The sequence below is a fragment of the Engraulis encrasicolus genome, chromosome 22 (genome assembly GCF_034702125.1).
Source record: "Engraulis encrasicolus isolate BLACKSEA-1 chromosome 22, IST_EnEncr_1.0, whole genome shotgun sequence".
Taxonomy (NCBI): domain Eukaryota; kingdom Metazoa; phylum Chordata; class Actinopteri; order Clupeiformes; family Engraulidae; genus Engraulis; species Engraulis encrasicolus.
Window position 1 is genome coordinate 15,184,302 of NC_085878.1, and position 23,659 is coordinate 15,207,960.

Sequence of the window (23,659 nt, forward strand, 5' to 3'; positions counted from 1 at the left end):
CTTGTATCAATGTATTGGATGATGGCTGGTGCCAAGCAAGAGATAGAGGTAATGGAGAACGATATTCAAGAAAAATAAACATGACATTCTCAAGAGGAAAGCTAATTAAAATTAACTAAGTAACTTTTACTCAAATTACATTTTAAGTGAAGTACTTTTTACTTTTACTTGAGTAGATTATTAGATAGGTACTTTTACTTGTACTTGAGTAGAATTTAGGCAAAGTAAAGATACTTTTACTTGAGTACACATTTTCTTTCCACCTCTGATTTCTGGCATAGGCAATTGACATGGAGTTGCTCTGTATTTTCTTGCTCCCTTTATTTTATTGAGCAGTGTAGTGGAAAGTAGGCTACAGTGGCAAACGTGCAAACAGTTAACCTGGCTGTCACACAAACGTGTGGCCTAGCTCAAAATAGAATCTTGCACACCTGCCATTATTCCCGTAGGAACTTAATGGTCAGTAAATGACAGACAGGCACGTTGCTGGTGACACCTTCTTCATAATTAAAATTATGTTCACTGTTATAAGTAGCCTACCTGTGAAGCACGGTCGCTTCATAAGTGAATCTAGTTCTTTGAAAAGACTCCACAGTTCTTGACTTGCCACCAGCTGACTTGTGAGATCCTCCCACTTCGACACAGCCAGCTGAGCTTCCTCCGATCACAGTAGTACTAAACTCGCGCTTCACCGCCTATCGCTTTAACACCAGTGTGGTGGGCGCCAGACCATGGATTTTGAGACAAAAATTTACCCACAAATCGGAGGCTATGGACGATACAATCGCATGGTGACTATATTCAGCTGGTTCCCAAACTTTGCGGTGACACTGAACCTCTTCTGTGACGTTTTTTACACTTTAATTCCCGAGTCTTACCACTGTAAACCAGACCCCAGCCTTTTACCGTGGGGATTTCTTCCCAGCAACTTCTCCAAACAAGCCTACCTCAACTTCACCATTCCCTGGGACGAGGAATCGGGCGGACTGAGCCACTGTGAGCTGTACAGGTACTCGAACAGTAGCAATGTCACGGACAACATACCAAGAGAAAAAGTTCCCTGCACGAAAGGATGGGAATATGCGAAACCAGCTGGACTTGACGGCAATTTCGTGACAGAGGTTTGTCTTAATTTATAGATTTGAAACAGCTGTGAAGGATAGACTATGGCTTACTGAAACTTTTTGTTGTAAAAAAAAGAAAAAAAAGTGTTTCTGCGCTACCTGCATAAAACTTGTGAAGAACTTGCTGACTGTTGTTACAAAATTAGGCTATCTTTAGTCCTGCCCAGATGTATTTAAAAACAGATGTCGAGATCTAGATAATAAAGATATGCCACAAATGTATCAACTTTTTGTATCCTAGGTTTGATTTATATACCATGCAGGATGCTCTGCTCTCATATTGTTATTATTTTGCAAATAGACCTATTTGGAGGGGCCAATTTCTGACACATTTTAGCTAGCTCTAGATTAAAATAAATAAATAAATAAACCCTTGAACATATGTTCTCTCAATAACAATTGACTGGGACACTAATTTAACCTTTCCCCTCTTGATTACCCAATTATACTTACACAACAGGATGGAAGCACCTCCTTCCCAGTTTCCCCATATGTAGACTTAATCAGATGTAGGTCAACTAGAAACTAAGCTAAGGACTTGAGAGTACATCCCCAAATGTTGTTACTCCTTTATTATATAGAAGACTATCTTTGTTCAGGAAGTTGTCACATGTTGGCGCATGTCTAATAAGATTGCCAAGCTTAACAAAGTACCTCACAAAACTGGATCTGCACACATGCCCATCCCATCAAGTAAATATTCGTAGGGGATGTTGGTAAACAAAGACATCCTATCTGAACCATTACTCTAACCGTCTACTCTGAACCGTTCACCCTAATGCAAACACAGATGAACATTGTTGGTCATTCATTTGTGTAAAATGGGCAAAGGAAGTTTGTGTCCATGACGTGAAGTGGCATCCCTTGTTCCCTTTCAGCAGGAAACAGTTTTAGGCCCCCTCTGGTCCTCCTGAGTCAGTTGACCTCGTCCCCATGCCTCTCCGTGACGTCAGGTTCTTTTGTCCTTGCCCTAGGACAATGCTTCTTAACCTTTTTTGTACAAACGCCCCCTTGACCTCATCATAAGTCTCCCAAAGCCCCCTTGACTTTATCATAAGCCTGTCAATGCCCCCTTACTATTGAAAAAAATGAAATGGACTAATGCCTCCAATGACAACTCAGCACCACCCTCTCTCAACTTTATCCTTCTCAACGCACTCCCTAGGGCTCCCCAACGCCCCCTTACCGCCCCCGTTGAAGAAACACTACCATAGACCATGCGTGGTGGTCAATCTTTCCAGATAATTCACATACAGTATTGTTGGCCTACATGTGGAGAGAGACCAGGGTCTGACTGAAGACCTCTCTAAAAGCTTAACTTGCTACACTATTTGTGTTCCACGTGTAATAATTCATCCCATGGTAGCCAACACCACGCCTCATCATTTGTCCATCATTTAAAAATTGCTCTAAAAATAACATGAACACGTGTGCATCCATGAATATTTTCATTTTTGATGCTGGTTGGATAATCTTCGAGAGCATTTTCCATTACATTACATTACACTTATGCTTTTACCCATGACAACTTTTATTCAGATACAGAGTATTGGTTATACTCCCTGGAGCAATGTGGGGTTGGGTACTTTGCTAAAGGGCACTTAATATCAGGTGTAGGGCGAAGACAGGTGAAGGATGGGATTCAAATCAACAACCCTCTGATCCAGAGACTTTTCTAGAACTCTTGCCCACTTTAAGTTGATCTTTACACGGTAACTCTCAACTGGGCACCTGACGCTTGGTCCAATTTGTTTTTTCTCTGACCTTTTATTGTTGGAATCAAAGTTCCTTTTGTTCAACCTAAATTGGCAAAAAACAGACTTGGCATGGTCATTTTTACGTTTCTTACTTTTAATTTGCACCCATAACTGAACTAGGTATACATACATCAATAATGCTAGACAAATAGGCCTTCCTTATGAAGAATTGTTTCATTGCCGAGTTACATTCACGTTAGAGTTCATGTATCCATTCCGTTTCGCTTTCATGCTTATCTGAGACAAATATGTTCCATTTGAACATTCATAGTTGTTTCATATTTGTTCTTTTGGTATGCAAATTCAGTTGTGGTTCATCTGTCCCTAAAACAAATGTTAAGTACTTATTGCCACTATGGGTATTAGGTAGCTCCTATCCCTATGGGGTACACTACCAGTCTTCTACCCCTCAAGTGATGGCCCATCTTACACATACAGGAGAATGCCCCCCTTTCTGTTCCTGTCTCGGCCCTTCTCCTGATAGACAGAGGAGGAAAACTCCATACCTTGAAAGTTGGTAATAACGAGACTCTTCATTTTGGGCTGTCCCACACCCCCTGGTCTTGTAATGTATTGACCCCTTCAGAAGTTAGGTCATCACTGATTGCTTGCGCATTGTTGACTCACACACACACACGCGCACACACACACACACACACACACACACACACACACACACACACACACACACACACACACACACACACACACACACACACACACACACACACAAGCGTGAAACAGTTGTAAAAAATACAATCCTAAAAAGTACACTTGTTGCGCTATTCTGAGCGGGAATAGGCTGTTCCAGAAGCATAGGAGATGTTTGTGGTTGCAAGAAATGAAATGTACCGACTGGACTGAGGACACTATCAGGAATGCCCATGTCTGTGTTTCCCACTTCATATCTGAAGTTATCATGACCATCCATTTTCTTATTTAGGAAAAAAACACCTGGCTAGTTTCTTTACAAATGTGCGGTACGTGGTCGATTCTTCTCCAACAATGTATGCACAGCCCTATTAAGTCACATGTCCAAACAGAAAATGGGGTCTATATACTATATCACTATGTACAATTCAGAGATATTTGCAGAACTGCCTGCTGTTTCTCTCCATTGATGCATCATCGCAAGAATAAAAGCATGGATCAAGTTTGTCTGTCCTACTCCAACTCTCCAGCAATTTTTGGTATAAAATGACCATCAATCGCGTCTAAAGGATGTTTGGTTCCATTTACTGTGGCTGTTTATGTTTTATATGGGGATTCTCAATGTTAATTTTCAAGAAATGGCTTGAGACGCTTTTTCCCTGTTGTTCTATTTGCAAAGGTCTCCTAGTTGAGATGAAGAATAGAATAAGGTCACTCAGTTCTCTCATACAAACAGTTTCCAACTGAATGTTTACAAGCAGCTGATAAAAGATAGAGATGATTACATCTGGAATCTTGGGCTAGTTTCATGGTCTTTGCACTCATTGATGCTCATGAGGAGACAATATTTGTCTTGTCTAAACAACACTGGATTATAGTGATGTTACCATATTCCCTTGTACCTGTTGTTGTTGGGAAGTATATTGATGTATTGATGATTGGAATCCTGTCATTCCTATACTTTTACAACATATGGAAAGAGTGTTTGTCTGCATCTTTCCAAACGACACCAAATTTGTGGGTAATTTCTCGTAAAATTTCATTTTGGCCACCAAAGTGTTTGATTTAGTGTGATGAGCCATGTGATGAGCAGTGTTGGTCTTACCCCTTGTACCAGTTGTTTTTCAGAAAATATAGAATCTATAGTATGCCTTCTACCACTGAAAAGATTTAAAATGGCAAAAAAAAAAAAAAAAATGTTACATTAAATCCATGTCGGTCGTGCCCCAAAGTGTCTGATTTCACATTAAATGAGCCATGTTGATCTTACTCTACTCCCTTGTACCAAACTATAGATGATTGGGATCCTGTCATTCTTGTACTTCACTGATATTCCCAATATAGGTCCCTGAACATTATTAACCTTTCTCTCTCTCTTTCTCTCTCTCTTTCTCTTTCTCTCTCTCTTTCTCTCTCTCTCTCTCTCTCTCTCTCTCTCTCTCTCTCTCTCTCTCTCTCTCTCTCTCTCTCTCTCTCTCTCTCTCTCTCTCTCTCTCTCTCTCTCTCTCTCTCTCTCTCTCTCTCTCTCCAGTGGAACCTTGTGTGTGGAAACTACTGGAGGATTCCTCTTCAGCATATCTGCTTCATGCTGGGCTGGATCCTGGGCTACATTCTTCTGGGCACCATCTGTGACTGGTACAGTAGGCTCTCTTGCTCCTGCGTGTCTATTGGCCTAAGGGTCATTGACATTATTACCAGCAGACATCAGGGTGGTACAACCATAGCTTTTGTATAAATTAAATGTTTTGTTTTGAATTATCTAAAAACATATGAAATGCTTGTATATTCATTTGCATTGATGAATTGATTGGTTTAATTCATACTAGAGTTGCAATAGCTGTGGTTATACCACCTGATGTCTGCTACTAAAACACAGCAATGACCCTTATGAAGGTGCATAAAAAAAAACTTTTACAGGACTATGTGTCCTCAATCATTTTGAAGTCCCAAAGGCGTGTCTGTTTCTGCAATTTTAATTGTTTTCATTGGTGTTATGTTTTATGAAGTGACCACTTGGGCAATGCAGATGAAATTGCTCATGAAAACAACAATGCCCTCTCACATTTTACAACGTGACCTATTACATTTGGATGCTCTGTGAGTAACGGCAGCAAAGTTGTGCAATATGTTTTCATCTATGTGAGCACCAGCTTTTTGATGACTAAGTAAAGGAAAGCTGACTTGTTGCATTATCTTCCTGTCATGCAAGTCATTTAGCTGCAGCCCAATTATGTACTAGAAAAGTCAAATTTGTTATCAAGATCCACGTGCTATGAGCTCATTTTTTGTTTTGTCATTTCCCTCCACACTGTGTGAGAAAGCGCATCATCCTTACAGTTTTACCCCTCATTTTAATCCAACATTTTTTGTTCATGGGTCTTTCAAATGCTGGACGTTGAAACTCAATGAGGGTAAAAAAAAATTAGCAGCAGAATCCTCATTGATTTTGCATTGCCCATTGCAATTAGCAAAAGTTTGTTTCTCCTTTCCTTTATTCTGTATGCTACTTAATGAAATGCGTATAGTTGTGTGCACGTTTGTGTGTGTTTCTGTTTGTGTGTGTGTGTGCGTCTGTGAATGTGTATTTGTGTGTTTATTTATTGTGTGCACCTGTGTGTGCCTGTGTTTAGTTTTGTTCATGTATGTGTAGATATGTATTCACAGTGGTGGTCCTACAATGAGTTTATGCTCCGGTCGACGTCCCCTCTAATGCCCTGCCCCATTTGCGGTGGCGATGGCTCAGCCCCCGGCGAAAAAAAATCACCAAAAAATGCTTACAATAACTGACAGAAACCGCTAATAGTAATGCAGGGCTGATAGTATTCAGGCTCCATGCCTGATTTCAGACTTGACAGAGTTTGCAAAAATAAAAACATTGATAATAATTAGCCATTAGGTTATTCTTATCTCAGAAAGTGTTACAGGTTTAGGGTTTTCTTCTACTATCAGGCTTGAATAATGGTCATACACAGGCTATTAAATGTTTTAATAATGTGTCAAAATAGGCCTACGTTACGTCACTATGCAGTATCTTGTCGTCGTCGTTGTTAGAGCAGGGGAAAAAGTTCAGGCTCAGGATTTTTTTTCACTATCACCCCTGGTAATGTTATTATTACAACAATGTGGTTATAGTGTAGAAATAGCACTTTTTAAAATATATCTATGTAATCATTTTAACATATTTATAGCACTCTTCGTGACGTCGTATTTGTGCGTGTGTGATTATAACATGTCTGTGTGTGTGGGCAGCCGTGGCCTAGTGGTTAGAGAGTTGGTCTTTCAATCAAGGGGTTGCAGGTTCAAATCCCCCCTGACCTCTCCCTACATCTCCATCCATGGTTGAAGAGCCCTTGAGCAAGGCACCTAACCCCACTCCAGGGACCCTGAAAAATAATAGCTGTAAGTCGCTTTGAATAACTGAAAGCGTCAGCTACGTACCGTAAGTGCAATGTAATGTGTGTTTCCAGGCTGGGTCGGTGGCGTACTCTGCTGATGCCCGTGTCCTTGTCTGGGCTGGCAGTGTGTGTGTGTGTTTGTGTATTTATTTACGTGTGGGTTGCGTGTTTTTGTCCAGGCTGGGTCGGCGGCGTGCCCTGCTGATGTCCATGTCCCTGTCCGGGCTGCGTGTGTGTGTGTGTGTGTGTGTGTGTGCGTGTGTGCGTGTGTGTGTGTGTGTGTGTGTGTGTGCGTGTGCGTGTGCGTGTGCGTGTGCGTGTGCGTGTGCGTGTGCGTGTGCGTGTGCGTGTGCGTGTGTGTGTGTGTGGAAGTATTTATTTCTGTGTGTTGCATGTTTGTTTGCAGGCTGGGTCGGCGGCGTGCGCTGCTGATGTCCGTGTCCCTCTCGGGGCTGCTGGGAGTGGCGGTGTGCGTCTCCAACAGCCCAGTGGCCTTCCTGCTCCTCAGACTGTCCCAGGGGGCCATGCTGGCCGGGGTCTTCCTCTCATCATACATAGCCCGTAAGGAAAGCACACGCACACGCACACGCACACGCACACACACACGCGCGCGCATGCATGCATAGAGAAATGCACACAGTCATGCACATGTAAACGCATGCACACGCACATACAGTACAGGCATGCATACATGCACATGCAAACAGACACTCTTGCAAACACTTGCACGCATGCACATACCAACACACATGCACATTGCTCACACACACACACACACACACACACACACACACACACACACACACACACACACACACACACACACACACACACACACACACACACACACACACACACACAGTGTCTTCAGGTCGCCACACTGTAATGGGATATTCCAGGAACTTGGATAACAATCACATAGATGGAACAATAACAATTCTGGCTCAGTTTAATTAGAGTTCCAAGTATTCGTCTTAATGGAAGAAGCCCTGAAGACCGAAGGCATATATCTCTGCTATTAGCAAATGCACTGGTTAACACATGTTTACAGCAAGGCTTGTTATTACTCATCAGCATTCTCTGGAAAACTGCCATAGTGCCACTGTCACCCACATACTCCATGTCCCACCCACTCTGTCCCCTTCGATGTCCACTTTTGCATTATTGGTATACATGGGTTCGCAATTTTAGTGTTCTCCCGACTGCGCGAACCTGACTGCGCACAACTCAACCTCTGATTGTTGGAAACCACTGTCGGTCAAAAAATTTGCTAACGTGGTTGGCTGCCAGTGTCTTGCCCCTCCTCACAACACTGTGTTTATAAACAAAAAAAACATGTATTATCTAGATGGGTCATCAGCCAGCCTGGCTCACCGGAGCAGCCGTTGTCATGCACAGTAGCTAAGGAGCTATCAGCAACACCGGGCCTTTTTAAACAACCCTCTTCCTGTGTTCTTCCTGACTTTTCTTGGCCTCGCTTAACAAGCACGTCACCACACATTGTTGATCTTTTCACATCGTGTTGATGGGGTGACCTTTGGCAGAATGTTATGCAAGTAGCTGGCCAATACCAAAACAGCCTAAATTGCATACGTATACTATATCAAAAGGCTCTCAGCTCGGTGGCAGCTCGTTGGCTTGCTGCTCAGACAAGCACTTTTTATTTGACATGGAAAAAGTAGTAAATCGCCATCATGATTACACAGTAAGGTTTAATCACTCAGAAGATTACCTGGTATCATTGCTCATCGCATGGACCATGGCAATGCCTCTTTTGAAGATATTCATAGACCGGGAGACTTCGAATATGTCATCCATGTCTGCACAGCTGTCGTGGACCTGTGCTTTCTGATCAAATGCACATTATTTATTATGACATGGTTATGTAGGAATCCCCCAACATTACACCATGTAAGAGTTAATATCCTGTTGCCTGCTTAATGAGAGAGAGAGAGAGAGAGAGAGAGAGAGAGAGAGAGAGAGAGAGAGAGAGAGAGAGAGGAGAGAGAGAGAGAGAGAGAGAGAGAGAGAGGAGAGAGAGAGAGAGAGAGAGAGAGAGAGAGAGAGAGAGAGAGAGAGAGAGAGAGAGAGAGAGAGAGAGAGAGAGAGAGAGAGAGACGGTAGAAGGGGAAATGGTAGCGAGTTGCTAATGTCAGCGCTGAACAGGCATGGTTGGATAATATGCAGTATGTAAACAGCACCAAGCAGCATAGACAACAAGCGACGCGACTGCTCCAGCTCCTCCTGTTGTTGGGTGTCATGGGAGCCTGGTGTTTCATGGAGCTGCTCACGTGGAGTTTGTTCAGTTTCATTATCATTGTTGTGAATTTCATCGATTGATTGCACAGTTACAATCACCTGTTCATTGATTGTCTGGTTCTTTTTTCTATCTATCTGTGTGTCTGTCTCTGTTTCTCTCTCTCCCCCTTCTCTCTCTCTCTCTCTCTCTCTCTCTCTCTCTCCCTCTCTTTCTTTCTCTTCTCTCTTTCTTTCTTTCTTTCTTTCTTTCTCTCACACACACCTTTCCATACACACAGGCCTTTTCCTGTCACATACAACTCAGCAGATCCGTGAGGGACCGACTCCTATGAAGTCAGTCCTGTCTGTGGTTGAGTCATTTAAAGAGCCTGCTTTAGCAGAGTGGGTTAGAGTGGGCACTGTATAAGCAGTGTAGGCAACATTCACTTCAGTGAAGTCACATGTTTATGACTTGGGGGAAGAACAGTGTGTAGCGTGTAGTCTCACACACTGAGTCAGACCCCTCAGCAGTGTCATGTTGCCGGTGATTCAGGGGTAGACTCACCCATTGGTGGGGGTGTCCCCCCAGCACGCCAGGGGTTAACCTGTGAGTTAAGTGACAGCAGACAGCTGCTTGAACAACTGCCCCTTGAATTCCACTTGTGTTTTGTCGCCATGGTGGCGTCTTGACTGAGGTCGAGGAGAGGGACTTCTAGTGGTGCCAACATAACAGCATTTGGCTGGCCTGGTGACTCTCATACTGTGGTCTGGCTTTCCTCTGTTTGTTTCTGTCGCTGCAGTGTTTCCCTCAGAACATTTTGTTAGCAAAGGTGGCTAGGAGGTTAGCCGGAATCAGACTCTTTCATGATCAGAAGTTATGTGTTGCGGTTGAATAGCTCCAAGATTTTTTTGTGAAGCAACTTTGGTGATCTAGTCAAGGTGGGAGAGAGGGGAGGTGGCTGCTTTAACTATGAAGTGCTGGGGGAAACCCTGCTCTCTGCTGTGTTTTGCTTTGACACTCTCCCTCTGTCTCTTTCTCTTTCCTGCCTTTCTCTACATCCTTCTCTCTCCCTTTGCATCACCCCTTTTTCCCTTCTTCTGTGTGTTGTCTTACTGAACATGAGAGGATATCAAGTGTGTGAAGTCCTGTCCTGACCTTGTTACTGTAAATTGTCAGGCCATTAGACTGTGCCGTTCCCTCTGTAAACTTCCACTGATTGTCATGTGTCAGTGTAGTTATAGTCTTTTGTTTTCCTCCTCTGTTCCATAGGCCTTCCCTTCATCTTCCCTCAATCCACTACCGACAACTTTGGTTATTTTCCGTGTTTCGGGGCTTTTTATGTCTATGTTATTGGTGATGACAGGAAATTTGTTTGGAGAGAGAGAGGTGGGGAGGATCAGCAGATGACCTCGAGTCAGGATCAACCTCGGGTTCCCAGCGTAACAGTATGGGGCCTTAGCTGTTTGAGTCAACACCAGTGTTATGATTTTGGGCGGGCTCAGCTCTACCTCTACTTTATTCTACAGTACTCTACAGTAGTGTGCAGTACAGTATAGTACAGTACAGTATATTTTGAAGGATGTGACATATTGAAAACTGTGAGTAACGAAGGGATCCTACTCCTCACAAAGGCCAGCTTAACCACTGCTTCGAGAGAGAGAAAGAGAGAGAGAGAGAGGGCCGGGGAGACTGAGAGACCAAGGTATAGACAGAGAGACAGACACTTATCCACAGTAAGGATCCTAGATCACGTTTTTTGAAGACATTCTGTCAGAAATTGTTAACATTCCTTCCTCCCCACCAGTGGTCAGAGTACATCCCTGCATGGTACAGCACGGAAACAACCAGGGCCAGCACACACACATACACAACCACATAACTAACAGTTACATGCTTCTTCCACGCATCTGTAAATTCTTCAGAGGCCACTGGTGAATTGATAGCAGGCGAGGCTGAAAGGAGTGAGCAGTTACGTAGGTGAAGGAGGAGAGGAGGATGGGGGGGGTGAGGAAGAGAGGTTTGCCATGATGCACTCACTAAAGGCCTGAATTTGGAAGGTTGGATCCCATAGTGTGTACTAGAACAATGGAAGGATGCTGTAAGCCAGTGAAAGGAAATGAGGCCTGCTTTCCGTTTTCATCGCTGAAGTGTGTGTGTGCGTGTGCGCGTGTGTGTGTGTGCGTGTGTGTGTGTGTGTGTGTGTGCGCGTGCGCGTGTGTGTGTGTGTTTGTGTGTGACCGTGCACTGTAAACACAAGGTCATACAGGCTGTGAAGACCAGTACTAACTGAAGGACAGAAGTTTCCCCACTCTTAAATGACTAGGGTGCAAAGGATATGGACTTTGTTTTTATGTTTTTCCTGTTTGACATTGTTCTCTTTTTGTTGTGTGTGCAGCAACTACATAACAGTGACCATGTCGCTTGGTCCGTCTGTCGGAAACTGCGCTGCTTTTCGGAGGGTTTATACAGTATGTCTATAAGGGTGTATATATGTTTATAAGTCTGGGCACCTTCTTTTTCAAACCAGATAGTCATCATTTAACACACCTATGCATGTCAAGTGCATTATAATGTTAATAAATGATAGGCTAATGTAAGTGTTTGCCTGCACATACCCCCACATAGGCAGACACACACATACACACACACATACACTTAAGCACCTCATACCTTTACACACACTCGACTCATCCCTCCACTGTATCCTGTATTTCTATTGGCTACTGTAGGTCTGGAGTTGTGTGACCCGCCCCATCGGCTGATGGTGTCCATGGTCAGCGTGTTCTTCGCGGTGTTTGCCGAGCTGCTGCTGCCGGGCCTGGCGGTGGTGTGCAGTGATTGGCCAGTGCTGCAGGCCGTGGCCACCGTGCCCCTGCTCCTCATCATCTCCTACTGGTGGTGAGTATTACCAGAGATTCTTTAAGTATATAGAGATATGCCAACATAATAGGTTTCTATAGGCACCTAACATGACCAGGTTCCGGTCTGCCTAAAGGGGCGTGTCATAATGCTCCTAGCGTTGAATAGAACAGTCCTTAGGTCTGCCTAGGTCTGCCTAAAGGGGGATTTCCCCCCCAATAATAGAACCCGGAAACAATGGGCCAATGGAACCTCTCTCTCTCTACTCTCTCTGGTATTACGCTAGGGACACATAGATGCGAATCTGGCCAAGCAAAGTGAACCTCACCACCCATTCCTATGAGGGAGGCAAAGGCAAGCGAACAGGAGTGGAGCGAAGCAAAATTATTTGACCAAGTTTAATATTATGCAAATGAGGAGCGAATTTTGCCAGCGGTGGCCTGTCAAATCAGCAACATAACGGTTACCATTTGAGTCACTGTGGCAACTTGATGGCAGTTGAGCTGTCAGAATGGAACACTGATTTTTGCCTCTCTTCGCCTCGCCTGTATAATGTATACGTGTCTGTTAAGCTGCTCTGTCTGCCACTACAAGTCAATACAATAAATCAATGCACACATTTAATGTCTCATAAATAAACATTTGGAACAAATACAAAAATTCTTTGTTTATCTGTCTGTGTGTGCGTCTGTGTGTGTGTCTCTATGTGTGTGTCTGTCTCTCTCTCTCTCTGTACAGCTGTTCGTCAGTGTTTCCAGAGTCTCCGCGTTGGCTTCTGGCCACAGGTCAGATCCCTCAGGCCAAAAAGGCTCTTCAGACCTTCTGTGGGCGGAACGGGGCCTGCCTCAATGTGGAGCTCTTCCCAGCCGAGACGCTGCTCTCAGGTAAATTCTCTCTCCTCTCTGGATTTACCATAACTATCCATCCTCTATCTTGTATGCTGTCTGTTCTGGGGAAGTTGAGGGCCTGAAGAAGAGTGGCAACAGAAGATGAAGAGTATTCTAGCAGACTCTGTGTTTAGCAGCTGTAGTAGTCAAGTCTTTTTTCGAGATTGGTCCTTTTTATGACTTACTTCATGACTTTTTATGACTTACTTCAATCTTACATCAGCACTGATAAACATGCAAGACATTTTGCGTACCATCTATCTTTGTGTGTGTCTCTTATTGTGTTGTTAAAAGCAGCAGAAATTGTCTTTCAAGGCCCTGGCCTTAACTCCAGCAGCTAGCACACTGACTGGTGTGCCAGAGACACAGGTTCAATTCCAGGCCGAGGTCGTTTCCTGATCCTCCCCTGTCTCTCTCTCTCTCTCCCATTGCTTTCCTGTCTCCTCTAAAAATGACAAGAAAGGCCCAAGAAAATTAATAAATAGATTTTTTTTTAAATGTCATCATTGCTGCTTGAGGCAGTAGCCTTGTCCATGTTCTCTGAGATGCGTATACATGACAGAGATGACAAGGGCACATTTTGAGGATGACTAAAAAACTTCCAGTAACTACATGCAGGTCACATGCATGCCAATTGAATACTTCCTGGTGTGCAGTGCTGACTAGGGATGGTACAAACCGCACCGAAAACCGAAACCGTACAATTCACACACCATACTGAACCGTGAAATGCAGTCCGTGGCAAACCGCAATTCATGTACTGCCCAGAAAAATATGTAAAGCAGAGATTCTAGGATTATCTTATCCAGTCTCTCTGATTAACACATTAGTATATATAAGACCAATCAGAGAATGACACAATTAAAATCACACCATTTTCACATTATAAGCCTATACAAACCATATCTAGGATATTTAGTGATAAGTCTGCTTCTATTAGCCACTTGAAAGAGGGCATTTGAAAGGCTGACGACAGCAGATTCAACTTGTGCTTCATCACTTTATAATTGCAGTTATATACATATGGTCTAATATTCCCAGTGCACCATTTATCATGAACTAAAAAAAAAGAACCGTAGAGAACCGAAAACCGTGACCTTGATATCGTGATATGAACCGAACCGTGAATTTTGTGAACCGTTCCACCCCTAGTGCTGACAGACTGAAAACTTGGCAGCACACTAACATGTTGTCATTATTTTTAGTTTGTGTCTGTCCAGCATATTTGTGTTATTCCAGTGTAGCATGGCAAGTTCATTGAACCCGTAGAGAAAAACTGGATTGAGCTTTTCCAAGACATAGCCGGCATAGCAGCCAACCACCGTTGACCAGAATATGACGTTTAACTGCCTGACCGACGCACTGAGCCCCATGAAGTCTCTCTTTGTATTTGTGGAGCTTTTTTTCCCACCCGACTGCCCGCTTTCAATTCCAATGTTCCAGCTCAGGGCTAAAATTGCATTACATTAGCTCATGTCATCAAGTCTGGCAGAAACCAGGCATTTGCTGCATTTTTTTCTCTTCCTGTGAAGAGGTTAAGCGAGGAGAAAAGGGGGGGAAAGAGAGGGAGAGAGATACCGTGTCCAATTACATGATGTACTGTGTGGGATTTTGCCGTAGTTTGCAAGGTGTGCCAAATGCACCGTTTTCTTCTCACGTTCTCATTAGGCTATTTTTTCCCCTCGTTGCCTAATTTGTTGTGTCTCCACATTCCTTGGTGGCTGCATTTGTGAGCCAGAATACTCACCCAGCAAGCAACTAACCTCAAATCTGCTTCCTCATGCATTGCAGAAAAAAAGTTGGTATTCTATTTGAAAGTTCTCCTTGGGAACTGGATGTATTAACATTTCCACAACTTGTTAGAGAGCTTCTCTGTTCTAAGTGTATTTCATTGTCAATGTTGGTCAATCATTCCTTCCTTTACCAAACTACTTCCTCCCTTTTGGTTATTTTTGGACAATGTTAGGTGACCCTCATTATTATATATTATATATAACTACAATAACCATATTGTAGCAAAGGGGGGTAGAGTTGCCCCGCAGGGATTCGAACCTGGGTACCACAGTGAGGTTCCTGTATCTGTCAGAGCCCCAGGTTGTACTGCTGTAGGTCTGGATTCAAGTCGTGGTGGAACAACTCTACTCCCCTTTTGCTACACGTGTATATTCCCTTTGCTGCATTATGTATTGTTACTGTTGTATTGTAGTTGCTTCTCTGACAAGTGCAATTGTTTTGCAAGAGAGAGACCCAACTATGAAATATTTATTTATCTGCAAGAGATTGACAATGAAATGTGTTTCTGTGTTTGTCTAGCGAAATATGAAATATGTATTTTTATTTATGTGTTTGTCTGTTAGATATTGACTATGAAATGTCTGTATTTGTGTGTGTTGTAGAGATTGACTCTGTTTATGGAGATGAGACTGAGACGGAGTACCACAGTATACTGGAGCTGCGGCACACCAGAGTCATCTGGAGGAATGGCCTCATCCTGGGCCTTACACTGTGAGTTTCCATGGACATGACCTGCTCAAAACAACACAGACACACTTGCCTGTTAGCTCTACACACACACGCATGCGCGCGCAAACACACACACACACACACACACACACACACACACACACACACACACACACACACACACACACACACACACACACACACACAAACTGACTTGCGAACTACACACACAGTCTCTCTCTCTCTCTCTCTCTCTCTCTCTCTCTCTCTCTCTCTCTCTCTCTCTCTAACTCTCTCTCTCTCTAACTCTCTCTCTGTCAGATCTCATCCTCCCTTATTTTGTGGGGGATCATTGCATTCTGTTAGTCCTCAGTTCTAGAATGTCCAGAATTTGGCGTTGGAACATGAAGCCCCTCTCTCCTGTTTACAAGAGTACAAACAGGTGCCTTGGGGTGCCACCCTAGTTACATCATCCCAGTGCAGAGGTTATCTGAAGATGTCATGTTTAGGTCTATAATGCAGATACAGTAAACATGTATGGATCTTTTTGCCTTCACAGCTTTAAGTTTATGATCCACAGTAATGTCTAGCTTGAAAATGAAATGGGTACCACAGATGGTGCTATTTGTTTAAAAAGCCTATTGCATACAGTGCAGATCACCGAAATGTGCAGATTCTGATTACATGTGGAATATCTTGTATGAATTTTCTGTTTGAAGACTGTATCTTGTAGCCGAGTCAACCTTTATGTCAATTCTTAGTTGGAGAAGGGGCACATTTAGTGTTCACATATGAAATTGAATAGAATGGAATGAAATAGAATAGAATAGAATGGAATGGAACTTTATGCATACCATTAAGATGCATCTCATTCTCAAGGGAGTTGGTTTGGGTATAAATTAATAAATACATTCCTTCTGTCCGCTCCACTCCGGTTTCCCTCTCCCTCCACTTTGCTCTCTCCCTCAGCTTCATTGGGACTGGAATCCAGTACTGCTTCACGCGTAACCTGCACGGCTACTCCTCGCACTTCTACTTCAGCTATTTCCTGCGCGTCCTGACGGGGGCACTGGCGTGCGTCTTCCTCTGCCTGACCGTGGACCGCTTCGGTCGCCGCGGCATCCTGCTGCTCGTTGCCATAGGGACAGGGCTGTCATCGCTGCTGCTGCTGGCGCTCACTCAGTGTAAGGGTTGTGTTCTCTGCCTGGTAACACGGTTCTATACCACTATATTAAATGTAAAGCGACCTTGGGTTCTTTGAGAGGTGCTATATAAACCTAGCCTTGCAAGCTAAACCCCTACAGCAAAATGCTTGTGGCCGCTAGGTGCGTCTACATTTCTAGGCTAATATAAACTAAGTATTTTATTATATTATAATTAGTAGTAGTAGTAGTAGTAGTTAGAAGTAGTAGCCTAGTAGTACAGTAATACAAACCCCAACTCCGGTGAAGTTGGGACGTTTGGTAAACAGTGAATAAAATCAAAATGCTATCATTTTCAAAACATTCAATCTATTCATTAGATGGAGAATAGTGCAAAGACAACATATTAAGTGTTAAAACCGAGAAAAAATATTGTTTTGGGGGACATATGTACTCATTTCTAATTTGATAAATGCAACACGTCTCAAATAAGTTGGGACGGGGATCAGTGAAATTTAGTAAACATCCAAATAAGATAAAACAACAAAGAAGAACATTTCAAAATGAATTGTACTGACGGACAATATAGGTGTCCAGGTATAAGATCATCACAGAGAGGCTGAGTCACTCAGAATTAAAGATGCAAAGGGAATAATTACCATAGTTATTACATACATTTTTGAATTCCCTTTGATTTCCCACAATTGAGTGTATATAAGACATATTTTTGTTATTAAAATCATTGTATAGGTTCATGACATCATGAAATATATATTGGCTGTAGTCTCACTCTAGCACTCCAGGGATTAGAGCTATTGAAAATTGACCATATTAAGAATGCTTAATGCCTGCAAATGATACAGGGGTGTAACATTCTCCTAAGCACCTGAGCTCACTTGAAATAGACCCAGAAGACATGGGAAACTGTCCTTTGCTTACAGAAGTCAGCAGAAGTTGTAGAAGTCCATTATTTTTGACAATAATAGAGCATTGCACATCCTGTGCTACAGTGAAAATGGACCATTCAACTTGTGTTAGTGATAACTTCAAAAGTCAGCCTCCATGATGGCATGCGGGTGCAGTAGTGCATTGGTTAAGATGTTCTCACTCATCTGTAGAGTTAAATACAGTGCTGAATGGTATACATGGGTTTTAAACAGCATGAAAAGCCACTCATGCATTATATTTTGAAGGGAGATCTTCGATTACTGCCATATAGTAAGGTCAAATTGCATTCTCGACTATGTTTTAACAGTTTGGCTCCATCATAAGGACCAGCAGGTGATAAAATGGTGGGCTTTTGGTCAAGACCTGTCACACTGTAAGCACTACAGAAAGGAAAACATTGCAAAACATGGCAAGGGATACACCCACCATTTAAGCTGGTGAAATCATGTCCAAGATAGGAATTACCAATGTTTTTATATAAAATCATCTCATCGGTTAATGTATTTAACTGTTAAGTGTTGACTTTTGTTTTGTTTTTAGTCTTCCTCGGCATTTGCTGCCTTTTATTGTCCCCTTCCCAACTTATTTGAGACGTGTTGCATTTATCAAATTAGAAATGAGTACATATGTCCCCCAAAACAATATTTTTTCTCGGTTTTAACACTTAATATGTTGTCTTTTCACTATTCCCCATCTAATGAATAGATTGAATGTTTTGAAAATGATAGCATTTTGATTTTATTCACTGTTTACCAAACGTCCCAACTTCACCGGAGTTGGGGTTTGTATAATTAACAATTATATATTTAATTATGAACATATAATAATTATATATGCAATAATTATATAATAATAATTATAATGTGACCATATATTTAGCACACACTTTCATGGATGTAATCTGCAACATAGAATGTTTGGAGTTAGCATAGGGCCTACAGTTGACACACAGTATACAGTACAGTGCAGGAGCTCTGTGTACCCCTGTTGGCTGTTTTGTACTCTGGCACACCTGGCTGTGTGGGAATGATCCACCTTCTAACCCCCTGGTATACTTGTTTTCCTGCTTGCGCTGCCCAGAGGTCTGTGCTTCCTGGCATACATGGAAACTCCCAGTAAAGCTTAGCCCATAGCTAAAAACAGCCAGCATGTGTCCATGTTGGTGCCAGAGGAATTCGAGTGCGTACGGTTGCTGTTGGATAAAATGGTGGTGGTTTGTTCCAGAAACAGTGGAAGGACATTGGGTGTTTGTGCCGGCTCATACTGTAGTTGTTTAGTTTTGCGTTGCATTTGCATTTACTGTAAGTTCCATCTGTGTTATTGAACAAAGCATTTGTTGCACGTAGAAATACACTTTAACCCCTTTGCGGACAGTCTATAACCTTGCTGCCCTCAAAATTGTAATAATTAAGTCTTAATCTGATACTTAAGGCTTCCGGTAATGTTATGGCAATGTTGTTATGATGTAGTTGAGTCTTTTCAGCGATGAGTAAACGGGCCCGTCGTCTGGCCCTTCTGCACTAAGAGGCTCCTGTCATGAGTCTTTGATATGAAATCACATCATATGATATGAGACCACCAACCGTTGTCTAAACATTGGTTTGTGTATGTTTTGTCACTCTTGTCCTTGATGAATGTTGTACTAATTTTCAAACAACATAACTGGCTGACAGTGATGAATGGAAATTGTGTTTAATTCAACTATTGGATTGTAAATGAGTGTGTTGTATACTCTGCTTATGACCTGCACACCACAGAAATCTGTCTGGCTTGAACAAATCCAGCAAGACAAGAAAAGCCCAGTTGAAAGTAAATACCACCATTTAAATACCAAGGAAACCCAATGAACACAGATATAACAAGTCCATTGCTGGTGATGTTTGTCTTTTAGGGAGCATTTCTGGCATTCGAGTTGAAGCGGGGGAACAAAACTAGGTCAGACGTGTTTGAGGTTGTGCATCTTGTGGTCAGTGGGAGTATGTGGCGCATTTGAAGACCAAAAGCCTGTGTAATGAAATACCAAATGGTCACGCCAAGCTGCTGCCTTCTGGAGAAGAAAGCTGAAACCCTTCGCCTTCTGAAGACAAAAAGAATACATTAATTTCCCCTCCTCTCTCTCTCTCTCTCTCTCTCTCTCTCTCTCTCTCTCTCTCTCTCTCTCTCTCTCTCTCTCTCTCCCTCTCTCTCCCTCCCCAGACCTGCGAGGTGGATTGGTCTTGGTGTTGTCTATCATAGGCCTGCTGTCGTCTCAGGCCTTGGCCATGCTCAGCGTGTTCTTCGCCAGTGAAGTGATGCCCACCGTAGTACGGTAAGCCATCGATATTTGTTTTCCAATGCAGCCAAGATCAGCATTTTTGAAGTATTCCTTTCCAATACATTGCAAATCCTCCCTGACAAAAAGACAATGTAAGGCTTGTATAGACCCCACCCACCATCAAACACACACATTCAATATTATGAATTATGTACACCTGTATTTATTGTGTTTGTACCCTGGAGCGGTTGCATTGTTATTTTCTTCAAATGAGCCTTGAAAATGCACAAAGACAGTTTTAGATGATGAAACGCAGCTGTTTCCTCATCCAAATCGAAAACCTCCCTGGAAAAAAAGACATTTCATGTGTGTGGCCTATAGCAGCAATGTAAACACATAAACAAACAAATATCTGTCCTGTGTACCTAGGGTACATTGATACAGTAGTCTCTTTTGCAGGTGGACTTCAAAAACATGTTAGGGTAGAGTAAATTGTGATGCCGTTGTGGTAACAGAGTGCCTAACACTGCACTTTTGGACATTGGACTTGTATCTTGACTCTCTGTATCTTGAGTTGTTTTTACTTCTTTTAAAAATTCTTCAGTATAGTGTACATCGTGAGGGACTGCAGCTGTCTAGCATTTTCTCATGTCTTGTCCTCCCCCTGTCAACAGTGGCGGTTCCCTGGACCTGGAGATGTGTATCCTAGAGTGGTTACGTAGTGCTCAAAGCTTGTCTCCCTCTCTTAGTCAACAGCGACGGCTCTCTGGGCGAATGTACTGTATATCGTAGTTATATTACTACTTTGAGTCTTGAAAAGGCACCAGGATATAGTACTTATGCCTTCCTCTATTGTCAACAGCAGTGTGTCCCTTGGCCTGGAGATGTTTATTGTAGAGTAGTTGAGTCAAAGACGTCCAACATGAAATTGTCCTTCACTGCAACGGATACTTTTGCTTACTGTTACTGCGAAAAACATGATTTTTTAAAAATGTTTTTTGGCTTTTCTGCCATGCATTCACTTTAAAAGAAATGAAAATCATGTTTTTTACAGTTACAGTAAGCAAAAGTATCCGTTGCCTCTGAAGGACAATTTAATGTTTGACCCAGTAATGTTGTTGCCATTTCTTGTCTTCTCCCTCTGTCCACAGCAGTGGTTCCGTGGGCCTGTTGATCTCTGTGGGCTGTGTGCATGACGGCCTTGTCACTGATGGAGCATTGAAAATACATCAGGATATACAATAGAACTTGTGACTTATGTCTTGTCTTCTCCCTCTGTCCACAGTAGTGTTTCCCTGAGCCTGGTGATGTCTGCTTGCTCTCGGCCTAAAATTAAGATAGTGATGGACTGCAGTAGAGCTGTAACAATATTGTATCGAACTGAGAATCCGTGATGCACAGAGCCACAATACTGTATCGTGATGCAAGAAGGCAGTGTAGTGATACACTTTTTAACCAAGCTGGAATTGAACCCGGGTCGCCAGCGTAGCAAACCAGTGCCCTACCGTTAGGCCACGACAGGGCCCATCATAGTTTTTATTTATAGTTTTATTGTGAAAAAATATATATTTTAAAAATAGTGTCGAGTGTATCGTTACAGCACATGTGTTGTCTTGTCGTCCCCTCTCCGGTGTTTGGGCCTGGTGATGTCTGCGGGCTGCGTGGGCATGACGGCCTGCTTTCAGGCTAGCATAAGGATAATAGTTAGCGATGGACTGCAGCTGTCTTACGTGTTGTCTTGTCTTCCCCTCTCCGGTGACCACAGTGGCGGCTCTCTGGGCCTGGTGATGTCTGCGGGCTGCGTGGGCATGGCGGCCTCCTCTATGATGGAGCTGTGGAAATACATCAGGATATACAGTAGTGCTTGTGACTTATATTGTCTTGTCTTCCCCTCTCCGGTGACCACAGTGGCGGCTCTCTGGGCCTGGTGATGTCTGCGGGCTGCGTGGGCATGGCGGCCTCCTCGCTGATGGAGCTGCAGAACAACGGCGGCTACTTCCTGCACCACGTGGTCTTCGCCTCCTTCGCCGTGCTCTCCATCCTCTGCATCATGCTGCTGCCCGAGAGCAAGCGCAAGCCGCTGCCCGACTCGCTGGCGGACGGCGAGTGCCAGCGCCGCCCGCCGCTCTTCCTGGCGCGCGGGCCCGACCGCGACAGCCTGCCGCTGCTGCGCACCACCCGCGCGCCCGCCTCCGAGTACAACCCGGACAACTACGCCCGGCTGATGAGCGCCACCAAGAAGATGCTGGCCAAGGACACGCTGCCCTTCAAGATACCCGCCACCAACGGCACGACTGTGCATCAGGCGACGCCACTGCTGAGGGGGCAAGCCAGTAACGGGGTGGTACCGGGCAGGACTCAGGGGGGTGGCAGGGCGGTGGAGAATGGGAGCTTGCATTATGACGGTTCGTCCTCCTAGCGTGTTTTGACTGTGCATGACTCTTCAAAAACGAACACACACACACCTGCCAAGACATTCTCCTCATGGGGAATGAACTGTGGTGTAACAATATGACTGCTGCAGTTGCATCGACACATAACTCCGTTGCAAGCAACGAGTAGGCGGACATGCGTGAAACTGGATATATATATATTTTTGTATGATTTTGTGACTTTTTGTGTAATTATATTTAAATTTGTTTTTCAGACTATAAGGACTGATACGTCACTGTTTGGTATAGCCGGAAAGCTGTATGTCATTTTCTCATGTGTTCTCATATGCCGTGGAGAAATACTTTCTCTCTGACTAATACCTCTCTGCTGGTCCATTCGTCTATCCTGCACACAAGGCACTCTGTTTCTCCTTCTCTCCTCTCCTCCCCTCTCCTCATGTTCCCTTCCTTCCTCTGAGCCTGTTGCAGAACTATTCAGGGTTTTTCAGCCTCCACCACCACGGTCACTTGAGTCCAATTCCTTGTCCATTTATTACGACCGCAAAATCTCATGCTTCCCATTAAGATGGCGAGTCTTGTGACCCGGGGTGGGCAGGCGTGTGCATGTGCTGCTTGCTCCCTGATCTAATATCTCCACCTCCTCGTCTGTCTCCACTGGCTTGCCTCTGCCTGCTGAAGGGTGCTCTCTCTCCCTCCTCATCCACTCACAGACACACTTCAACCCTTCAAGATGGGTTGGGGTTGGGTGGAAGAAGTCACAGGGCAAAAAGCACTCAATGACGCATGGATTGGTCAGCTGGACGTGACTGGGAAAAAAGTGCCATGGGGTTCCGCATCAGCCTTTCTTAATGTTTTCTGAATGTTGTCTTTGATTCGTTATTTCTTGTCAAGTGATTGAACATGACATGACTGTGACAAGCAGTTTCGTGTGTGTGAGAGGCTGCTCCTTTTTGGGCCTTTTTGATTAAGTGAAACATTAGTTTGGAGCCAGACCCACAGATAAGTTTCCCAAGCGCTTCATCAGTCCTTAAGATGTATGTATTATAGATCAGCTGAAGGGGAATGTGTTTGGCCAAAAACAACAATAATACCAAAGTAGCCTGTATGCCTGGTATCGGAATAACCTACTGTGAAAGGCATGCAGTCTAGTAGTAAATAGTCTATCATTTTTATACTTTACTGTTTTATAAGTGCATTTTCTTGCATACGTTATACATACCCACATAAGATGTGTAGGGTCCGAAACTATTTCACAACTGTGAAAGCTGATGCTGGCGATAGCAAGGATAATATTACAAATAGCAATAATTATGTCAACACTCAGGTGTCCTACAAAATGTTCAATGTATTGTTTGTGAAAAGCCATCATATTTGACCCTCATCCGCTTTTATTTCTTTCAGTTTTATTTTTTTATACCCTCTATAAAAGATTTCTTCACGTTCTTGGTTGTGGACGGCGGCAAAGTTGTATCTTTTTTGTATATATATATATTTTTTTAGGGGCTTTTATGCCTTTATTTGACAGGACAGTCGAAGATGGTGACCGG

The 23,659-nt window shown here is 43.4% G+C and overlaps 1 protein-coding gene across 2 annotated transcripts; it reads left to right on the forward strand.

Annotated features, from left to right (window-relative positions):
• Positions 1-561: 561 nt before the first annotated feature.
• slc22a31 (solute carrier family 22 member 31) lies at positions 562-23,554 on the forward strand. Of its 2 annotated transcripts, none has more exons than XM_063188714.1 (9): positions 562-1,121; positions 5,064-5,167; positions 7,334-7,488; positions 11,896-12,064; positions 12,764-12,909; positions 15,309-15,417; positions 16,345-16,559; positions 19,662-19,773; positions 21,628-23,554. In XM_063188714.1, the coding sequence occupies exons 1-9, from the start codon at positions 732-734 to the stop codon at positions 22,136-22,138; spliced, it is 1,911 nt and encodes a 636-aa protein (XP_063044784.1). In that variant the 5' UTR covers positions 562-731; the 3' UTR covers positions 22,139-23,554. The 2 variants fall into 2 exon arrangements, with proteins under 2 accessions (XP_063044784.1, XP_063044783.1); XM_063188713.1 differs by having other exon boundaries at positions 21,485-21,744.
• The last annotated feature ends 105 nt before the right edge of the window (positions 23,555-23,659 follow it).